The following is a 10816-nucleotide window of genomic DNA, read 5'->3' as shown; positions in this document are numbered from 1 at the left end:
TCAAGGTGGTTGGGGTGATGTGTTGGGTGTATGTAGTGGGAGGAATGTGTATGACTGTGTGAAAGCTACGGTGCTATTAAAATTAGAGGGACAGATGTAACATGAGCACTGAGCAACAGCACCCATCCACCCCCCCCACCCCAAAGCCCTCAATGTCTAAGATGTAAATAAAATTGAGGAGCAGGCAGCAGTGAACAAATAAGTGAGGGCAGCTCCACCCACTAACCACAGCGTGACTCACCTGCCCCCCAAGGCCCTACGTCAGGGATCCTCAAATCCAGGCCTCGAGGCCCGGTGTCCTGCAGGTTTTAGATGTGTCCCTGATCCAACACACCTGAATCAAATGGCTGAATTACCTCCTCAGTATGCAGTCAAGTTCTCCAGAGTCCTGCTAATGACTTATATATTTCACTCAGGTGTGTTGAAGCCCCCAAAAAGACCCTACGTGTGTGTGATGTGTTGTTTGATTGAGTGGGAGGAGGGGAAGGGTCAGGATACATATGACCGGGAGGTAGAAGGCTACCCCTGGAGGGAGAGAGCCAGCTAACTACTGGCTCACTAAACACCCCAGTTCCCTACACCCAGCCGCAGGGCAGGGAAGGGAGGTCCAGGGTCTGAACAATAATTGCCTTGATGTTGCCAGTTTGCCGATAGAAGCACCGAACAGGTCACTGATCAAACATACTGCATTCACAGCAACAAGGTTCTCCCCATGCCTCCAGATTTCTCCCACACTCAGTAATGCTTGTTAGCTTAGCTGATCACTCTGAATCAGTTCTTCATGTGGGGTAGATAGAAAAAGCTTCAGAGTGCACAGAATAAAGTTCTTTGTGAGTCTTTGATGCTCTGAGTGGTCACTGAGGCCAAAACTGTGAAGTCCCAGTAGGGCGGCTGGCAGCTGCTCTGGGGTCTGGAAAGTCCTCCATGGGAAGACTGCTGAGCATCGGCTGCACAAAGTTATTTTTCCTCTTTCATTAAACACCCACAAAAACTCACAATGATCTTCAAGGTTCATGTTTTTTTCACTCTTTCTAGAGCTGAATAAGATGCCAGGGTTAGGAAAACAAACTGCGTGGTTTATTTTTGTATGGTGGACAGTGTAAGTATGTAACCTGTTTTGTTTGCGTAAAGTTTTCCCAGCCTCACTGAGCGAGTCAAAGGTTTCTTTAATGTTCAAGCTCCCCTCCACTGATGTGTGAGTACAGACTGTGTGTGCCTAAGAAAAGCTTCTTTTTGGTTGATGAAATGAACGCCCCTTGGTAGTCAAAGTATATTTGATCCTTAAAAACGATCTAATGGTTCAGAACGGTTACATTTCGAAGGAGCTCTGGCTGTGAAACAAAGTGTTGTCAGTGAGATTGCCGGGCTTGGCCAGCCCGTGTAGGTGTGTCCTATTGCATAAGATCTTCTTCTAGTTGGTCCAAAACAATTACACTAAAGAAGGGAAAATCATTGATCTGGACTCAGGATCCTTCACATATAGCCATGTGATCCCCTGTTTATCAAGAAATATTGATTAGTGGCACGCACAATAAACATCGTAGCTGTGTTTTTAAACCATTTGTTCCTCTCAAATAAACTGTTGGCTATTCAAGATGAACTTGGATCCCACACCTGTCCTCTACCTGTACCTATCAATCATTAACAGACAGGAAGTGCTGAGGACGGGAGAGGCCTGTGGAAATCTTTCTGCAGAACACCACAGCCTCTTCAAGGTACCAAAATCAGTGCCGTGGGATTTAGTTGGCTATGAATTAAGAGAAGTAGCTGACTGTTATAAATATGCACTTTTGTATGCGTTTGTTGTGGATAGGTGGAGAGTAGCATTAGAGTATGAAAAGTAGGGCCAACTGCAGCTGGACTGGGCCTGAGATCCCTCTGTCATCCCAAGTCTTCAGTGGTAAGTAAAGTTCTCTGCTTCCTCAGTTTATTAAAGGCAACCTTTGCATTTATTATCATTGCCTGTTAAGGACCATTAAGGAGTGATGAATTCTCTCTTTGGCATTTTGGATTTTTAGTACTGAACTCCAAAAGAGTTTGATGTTTTACACAGAAAAATGAGAACTATGAACTGTTAGAACTTATTTGTTGCTTGGTGAATCATTTAGCTTCTTTAGCAAATGATGATCACATAATTTACTCAGTGGATTAAATGTTAACCATCGATTTTCTAAAGCTGTAGAAAATGCTGGAAAATTGACAATATAAGGACATTTTTATTGGGCAGCACGCTGAAAGGGACAAAACACTGATGCAGAATGTAATTATCATAAACTAACCACCTGCATCAAAACAGTGTCCGTATACTTTTGGCCATGGTAAATGTACCTTTGTGTTCAAATCAAAACCAAATGTGTTTAGAAAGCTGTTCTACATTATTGTTATTATTGAAGCCATATTTTCCTGGAATAATTGGAATAACTTGCAGTGTGTGCTGGTTTCTCCCAGGCTCCAGCTACCGGGAGCTCTGTGCATTTTTTGTATAAATTTGTGTGTTTGGGTGCTACTGTTTTTGTTGTCAGCCATTAAAGATGAGCTGTGGCTCTTCCTCATCCCGGCCGGCCTGGCTCTCATTTTGCTTGGTGTGTTTCTGGAAGAGATGGGCTTCTTCTTTCGCAGTGCCTCCTCGTCTCGACGTAAACGTCTCTACCTTTGGATATTAGGAATGTACCCGGTACCGTCAGCCTCCTCATTCACACAGCAGACGTTCCTGGTTTCATCTGATGTGTTGCGGTACACAGTGCACTTGAGTTGACTCCTGCTGTTCTTTTCCTGTTTTCTTCAGGTGTTTGCCTTCACTTCCCTCATAGCCCTGTATGTGCCGCGCTCCTCCTCTCTGTGTAATTTCATTGCTTCACTGTAAGTTAACAAGTCTGTCAAGACTCACTGCGCTCACAAATCATATAAATCCTGTCTGAATGAGTATTTTTGGTGCAGGTATCACTCCATCACCTTGCTCAAATTCATGGGATTGATCACAGACTTCTTTGGAGGGAAAGCTCGCATGCTGGCTGTCTTGTCTGGGCAGCGAGTATCTCCAGATCCTTTCCCCTGCTGCTGCTGCTGCTGTCTCCCAATGGTGACCATCAACAGGTACGCAGCAGCAGCTACAAATCTGAGTGAAAAACTACTCCTGAACTGAAATGATTAAGGTTTTATTAGGAGGTATCATCTTGTGGGCTCCTCTCAGGAGATGGAGCAAGATACTGAACCTCTCACTGGAGTGTGACTGTGTGTGTGTGAATGTCATAGAAAGATGGAGAAAGTGCTGGTGTGAGTGAGACATGCTGCATGAAGTGCTCTGGGTGCTCATGTAGAGTAGAAAAGAACCGGTCCATCCACCCTCTGCACAGGCTTTAGACGTGTGATGATGGTTTTTAGGACCTGTGTACACCTGTTGTCTGTTACCTGGACTGCACTTTGTAGATGTATTACAAAGAAGGGCACGCTGCAGCATGCATGTCCTTTCAGCACTGGTCTGATTGTAGAGGGCTCTGTTGTTGCATTAATACATGTAATGTTGTAGACTGTCCCTTCTCTTGTGTGCAGCAGCAGCAGCAGGGCCTGGATGATGGCGGCTGTGCTGCAGCTCTCTGTTGTCCGAAGCATCTTGTTCTTTGTGACTCTGGTGCTGTGGACAGATGAGCAGTACGACTATGGTGATGTGAGTCTTTTATAAAGACTTTGATCTATGCTTATTTTACCAGTGAGGATAATTTAGTCCAGCCTGTGCTGGTGTGATGTGCTGTATTTATAGTAAACAGGAAGTGTGTTTTCCCATTCCTCATTTAACATTTATCCCAAAGCTGGGACAATTGTTACAGCAAGTAAAGATTAAGTTAAATACTCAGTAAAATAAACTGATATCTTAATAAGGTAAAAACTAATCTGGAATTCAAATAAATAGAATAAAGAGAAATAATAATTTCAATCTGTGTGAAGCATTTACATTTACATGTAGTCTCACATGTTCATTCCATTTCAGATGAATTTCTTCTGGATAAGTTTAAGTATAAAATGCATAACAATCATGTTCTTTTTTCCAGGTGGATTCAGTTGACCCCAACCTGTATGTAAATGGCATCATAGGTGTGTCAACATTTGTGTCCTTTTATGGCCACCTGTTGTTTTACAAAGCAACAAAGAGTGCTTTACATGGCTATGGACTGAGAGCCAAGTTTGTCTGCATCATCCTGGTGCTGGTGCTGTGTGGCCTGCAGAGTGGCATCTTAGAGACTATGGGGGCGCTGGAGGTCATCCCCTGCACACCACCTTTCTCTGTCTTGGCCAGGACCCAGTGTAAGTCACAACACATGCAGCCTCCTCTAGTCTTCCAGACCACCTCACAATCCAGTTTGCACAAAATAATTCTGCAGCTGTTCCTGATCTGTTACTTTCTCCAAAAAAAAGGCAGAAGAAAGTTTATATTAAAGTCTGTTTGACTCCTTAACATATATATTATGTTGTACAAGGAAAGACCCATGCAGGGCTGCTCATTGTATGAGCAGGCAGGCTGCAGCCGGGCCCATGATCGTGTTGATCTGTCCATGCTTTTACAGGCGGATTATGTTCACCCTTGGCGTGCGCGCGCACACGCACACGCACACGCACACACACACACACACACACACCATCTTCCTGATGTTGCTGTCTCTTGGTGTTGCAACGTCTATCACTAAGACCTTCCTCCTTTGTTTGTCCACCACTACGATGTCCGGTTGGTTAGCCATTACAAGTTTGTCTGTCTGTATCTGGAAGTCCCACAGGATCTTAGCTCCTTGGGGGCGTATCCCATTTTGACCTCAGGACTTCCAGGTCACAGATGTTCCTGTATACTATGCCGGCCACTTGGTTATGGCGTTCCATGTATGTCCTGCCTGCTAGCATCTTGCACCCTGCTGTTATGTGCTGGATTGTCTCAGGGCCATCTCTGCACAGCCTGCACCTGGGGTCCTGCCTGGTGTGGTAGACCCCAGCCTCTATTGATCTTGTACTCAGAGCTTGTTCCTGTGCTGCCATGATTAGTGCCTCTGTGCTGTCTGTCAGTCCAGCCTTGTCCAGCCATTGGTAGGATTTCTCTATGTCAGCCACTTCTTCTATCTGTTCGTGGTACATGCCGTGCAGAGGCCTGTCCTTCCATGATGGTTCCTGTTCTTCCTCCTCTTCTTTCTCTGGTTTCTGCTGCCTGAGGTACTCACTAAGCACATGATCCTTTGTGGCCATCTTCCTGATGTATTCATGGATCTTTGTTGTTTCATCTAGGACAGTGGTTCTGACACTCACTAGTCCTCGGCCTCCTTCCTTCCTTCCTCTTAGCGTACAGTCTCAGGGTGCTGGATTTGGGATGAAACCCTCCATGCATGGTAAGGAGCTTTCTTGTCTTGTCAAGAAGGCTCTTGACTTCTATCTCCTCCTTTGGCCAGCTTATTATCCCAGCAGGGTATCTGACATTTGGCAGGGTGTAGGTGTTGATTGCTCAGATCTTGTTCTTCCCATTCAGCTGACTCTTTAGGACTTGCCTTACTCTCTACCAAGGGCTCAGAGAAGAGCTAGAAAGGATGTGGAAGATGAAGGTAACAGTGGACCCCATAGTAAGCTGAACACTCGGGGCAGTGACCCCAAACTGGGAGAGTGGATCCAGCAGATTCCTGGAACAACATCTGAAATCTCTGTCCAGAAGAGCGCAGTCCTGGGAACAGCTAAGATACTGAGCAGGACCCTCAAGCTCCCAGGCCTCTGATAGAGGACCCGAGCTTGGAGGGCAAAGACCGCCTGCAGGGCGAGTGGGAACCTTTATATACAGTACCAGTCAAAAGTTTGAAGTACAGTAATCCCTCACTTATCGCGGGCGTTACGTTCCAGGAAAACCCGCGATAAGTGAAAATCCGCAAAGTAGGGACGCTATATTTATTTTAATACTTATACTATATTTTAGTAGTTATACACTATTTAAAGTTTTTATAAACCCTCCCCACACACTTATACACCAAATATATACATTACTGTACAACACGTACTACGCATGTGAAGAATGAGTACTGCAAAAACCCGCGAAACAGCGAAAATACCGCAATAAATATTTTACACTAATATTGATTGAAAACCCGCGAAAAGCGAACCACGAAGTAGCGAGGGATTACTGTATGTCCAAACTTTTGACTGGTACTGTATACTGCAGTGTATGTTACACACTGACATAAGCCAAGACCATACAGAATTAGAAAGCCTGTGGCTAACTGCTTTGACTGGCTTTGATGAGAAGAGGGCTCATCAGAGGGTTCAAGGTCACCTGAGCCACCACTACACACTTTATCAAAGAGTTTGAAAGCCCAATCTTAAAATCAGAGAAGCCACCAAACTTGAAGCTGGTTTCTCTAAAGGCTCTATCTCCCTTACAGCTATTGATTGATATCTATAGATATGAATATGGCAACACATCTGAGCATACCACATTACATACCTGCAAACATGGACAGAGTGGCTGTGGATCAGCAGGTAGCACAGGTCATCCAATAATTGGTATGTGAGTGGTTCAATCCACGGCTGCTGCAGTAAGCGTGAGGTGTCCTTGGCCGAGGTAGGACTGTAGTGTAAATGTGCTTTGGGTTCTTAGTAACACCAGATAAGTGCTGTGTAACTTGATGTAAACAAATGGTAAAATTTCAGACTTTACACAAGCACTATGATTCTTTCTGTCCTTCACTCCTCACAATGTTGGCTGAAGTTCATGTTGTGGGTTTGGAGAATTGTACAAGAGAGCATCGTTTGAATTCGAGTGACAGCGTCAAACACCAGCGTTCACTTTCTTCATGTGTAGTTGATGTGTGGTTTCTTACTTCAGCCATCATCTGTTATATATTTCATCACCTATATTTTTGAATGAAAACTGACACTGCCTGTAATATACAGTCTTTGCACCCAAGGCACTCTGCACTGGCTGTTAATATCATGCAATCCTGTACTGTGTGTTTCCTGTCCAATCTCAGCGATCTATCACTACAGTGTGATTGTGGAGATGTTTTGCATTGGCCTGTATGCCCGCCACACATTCCGTAAGGTGGAGCCGAATGAAGTGGAGGGTGCAGAGGGACCATTTGATGTCTGGAGAGTGGAAAAGGCTGTCCAAACGGAAGAAATGAAGGCGACGCATCCCGAGACCGGCGTGCTGTCAGAGGAGTCTCGGCCTGGCCGAGGCCACATCGGCACCTCATTTAGTCCCAGTTACAACAGTGACAGTGAAGACAGCCTGTGCAGGATAGAGCACGCACCCCTGGATGGTTTCCACTTCCCTCGGGCCAAAGGTCAGCACCCAAGCAGTTCAGAGCCAGTGGAGCCTGGTGTAGATCTGACACACATTACTGTCAGGGCTGATATAAATCACAATTCTACAGATGTCACTGTGGTTTGACCAGTGGAATAAAGAACTGCATAAGATTATGCTTAACTACTGAAGATGCTAACACGAGCATTTCAAGCAAAATATACTGCTCAAAGAATGATGTGAACACTTAAATCACAAACCAGATCTTGATGAAATATTCAACTTGAAATTCTTTACTGACCTGCACTGTGTAACAACAGAAGTGAGCTCATTTGGTGGAAACCAAGATCATCAAGCCTCTGAAGGCTCTAAAAATCAAAGCTAAAAAAGCCCTTAATATACGACTCGATACTCTCAGCAAAGTTTCAACTATTCTTTAAAGACTGCGCCCCACACTGCTGTCAGTGTTTGTGCAGATTTGGGATGTGTGAGCTTTACCTTACGCACACTTAGCACTGGGCTTCATTTTGTTCCACAGATACAATTTTGATGACTTTAGTAATTCAATTAATTTTTATTTATATATCCCCAAATCACAACAGTGTGTTTGTACAGTACCATCTAATCTCACAGCGCCACATACGCTTTATTGGATGATGCCTGGTAGTTTCTCCTGTTCTTGTTGTTTAATGCTTACTGGCCAACAGCACTTTCTCCCAGGCCTTCTCTCAATCATTTAGATGTTCACTGGCAAACTTTTGATGGACCTGTGCATGTGCCTTCAGTCCATTGTGGTGTAGTGTGTTAGCAGTGGTGTACTTGGTGTCTGTGCTCCAACTGGCTCCTGATCATTAACAAGCTCCTCCTGTGTAGTTTGGGGCTGATCCACCACCTTTATCATGATCATCTTCACCTCATGAGGCATGGAGCTCCAGACTGAGGGCGATAGGTCATATATTTGTTCCATTTCCACATAATCGCACCAAAAGTTGTCACCTTCTCACCGAGCTTCTTGCTGAGGGTCTTGTAGCCCCGTGCAGGTCTACAGTCTTGTCCCTGTTGTCCTCTGACAGCTCTTTGGTCTTTGTCCACGGTGGTGGAGAGGTTGGAATGGAAGAAGCTGCTTCTGTGGACAGGTGTGCTTTATACACGTAACGAGTTGAGATCAGGAGTATCTATAACCGATTGACTAATCACGTGGACATACAGTCAATCTGTGGGAGACAGTTCTGGCCGAGCTGTAGGGAATAACATACTTCACTCAGTGACATGCAAATCAATTTATGTTTATGTAATTTTTTTTTCTGGTTGATGTCGGTCTCTTCATTAAAATGAAAATACCATCAAAATTAGAGACTATTTCTTTGTGAGCAGAGTTACAAGGTTTCCATTGAAATTCAGCTGAACTTTTGTCTTCTGCCAGGATGCAGCTAATATACTAAATACATCAGAGATATTTACATGTAGGGTCACATTTATTCTAAGCTTTTACACATCAGGACATAAAAAAAGTTAACTGGTCCTTACCAGGCTGTAAACTTCAGTAAATGTCTCAGATGAACACCACACGACAGAATACACGGCATCATTTATTTAGCAGAAACAGCATCCTGGTGTATCAGCGTCCGTGGAGGAATCTTTCAGTTCCTTGATGTTTGCAGCCTTCATTTGTGCACAGCTGTGGATTCTGATAGGCTGGTGCAGCAGCTCGGGATCATTGGGCCATACCCACAAATCTGTGTACAAACGATGTATAATTGTGTGATGCAACACTTCCTACCTGCCTTTGTACTGTATGAAAACTGAACTGCTGCAGTTCATGCACATGAAGAAATGATGCAGGTGTGGCAATGGCTATATGGATTTAAATCTGAGGAGGAAAGGAATTGGAGCAACAACGCCACCCTGGGAATTTCACGCAGGGAAATCTGTCAATATGCATCAGTTACAAAAAAGGCCTTTAGTTATAAGAAAAGTTGTTTTATTGCAAATACTAAAAAGCCAAATCATAAATGTACAAATGAGCAATGAACTGGCGTAGCCGTAGGTGATTGGGATGCCTGAAGAAAGGGCTGAAAGTCAGCATCACACATGTATATCTTGTCCTCTACACAAAAACTAAAGCGCCACACAAAGTGATGCGTAGATAGCCACAGCACACAAAAGCAGATCCCTCCTCCGAGGCACCCAGTCACCTCCACCACAAGCAGTCAGCTCCTAAATAAGAGAAACAAAACAAATGATAAAACTTTCAATAAAATAATCCACAGACTAGATAAAACAAAAATAGTCTTAAAATAACATTTAAGATTGTGTGATCATTCACAACACACACCCACACAACCAAATTCTAAAACCGGGTTCCTATATTAAATCCCCATTAGCCGCTAATCATAACGGGAAGTCTCTCTCTCTAAATAATAATATAGTAGTGACCGGCATAAAACCCAGAGCGTAAAAACGCTCCCTACCAGTCACAGCAGTTACCGGAGTAAAAGAAATGGCCAGTATGAGCTTCTCCTGAGCTACCACTTGTAATTGGGAGCATCAGACTCACTACAGAATAGAATAAAGTACAAGATTAACAAAAGAAATAAATACTCTACCGGAATTTTATGGGCGGGGAGCTTCTAACAAGGTATCCACCAGCGTGCTCTGTAACATGAGGCAGCAACAGCACCAGAAAACCTGACGCAGCGACAATGTAAACACGGCCCTCACCTGCTGCAGCTGGGGGAAAACCCGGAAGTGTGCGTCACTTGTGATGCTCAGGTAGCCACTGCCTTTTATACTATGACCTCCTAACCCTGCTGGCCAGGCAATTAATATCCCTTCTGCTACACAGGCTTGGCTGTGTTAGTAGTATTAGTGCTACAACAACTACTAGTTATTATTTTTGGTCATTATTTCTAGTTTTCCATAAAGCTAAAAATGCTCAGAACTAGAATTAAGTACATGGTGACAACATATGCAAACTTTAAGCTTATTTATAGGCTGATCTCCCTGCTCAGAGCTCAGCTGTGCTGCAGCGACCCTTCCAGTCAACAGTCTGCAGCTCTGAGCCTGCTGTTTGGTACATTATGACACAAAGTGCAATGTGTCATGTCTGAAACTATATTTATGCCACTTAAAGAACAAGGAGCAGATGATTTATAAACCTTTATAAACCTGAGACAGGGTATACTTTCTTTTTCATATGACTGTGTTTTTCATCATTGTGCCCTTTGTCTGCACCTTTGCCTCTCAGGCTGTTAGTCCTCTGTGTAAGATTTGTGTACAGATGAATGATTTAAACAGTGTTTCCATAGAGTACTTAAATGTAGGACAACAGAGACACAACCATCATCTCCTCATGATCACATCCTCATGCATATATATATATATATATATATATATATATATATATATTTTATTTTTGATTAGATTATTTATTTAGTATTTTTCTCTTTATTTTTATTCCTTTCTGGTAGTCTTATTTGTACATCGCTGCTGCAGTTCCTCCAAATTTAACCTGAGCCTATAGCAACGAAATCTGGTTCTAATGTGCACTGTATG

The 10816-nt window shown here is 43.7% G+C and overlaps 1 protein-coding gene across 1 annotated transcript; it reads left to right on the top strand.

Annotated features, from left to right (window-relative positions):
* The first annotated feature begins 1595 nt into the window (after positions 1–1595).
* On the top strand, positions 1596–7408 carry LOC115782500 (organic solute transporter subunit alpha). Its single transcript, XM_075074381.1, is given in 8 exon segments — positions 1596–1676; positions 1679–1715; positions 2523–2674; positions 2786–2859; positions 2938–3093; positions 3553–3664; positions 4047–4299; positions 6987–7408. Coding segments are annotated over 8 exon segments (1287 nt in total).
* The last annotated feature ends 3408 nt before the right edge of the window (positions 7409–10816 follow it).

This window comes from Archocentrus centrarchus, chromosome 7 (genome assembly GCF_007364275.1).
Source record: "Archocentrus centrarchus isolate MPI-CPG fArcCen1 chromosome 7, fArcCen1, whole genome shotgun sequence".
NCBI lineage: Eukaryota > Metazoa > Chordata > Actinopteri > Cichliformes > Cichlidae > Archocentrus > Archocentrus centrarchus.
The sequence above is the reverse complement of the archived record's forward strand: the minus strand, read 5'-3'. Positions and strand labels throughout refer to the sequence as shown.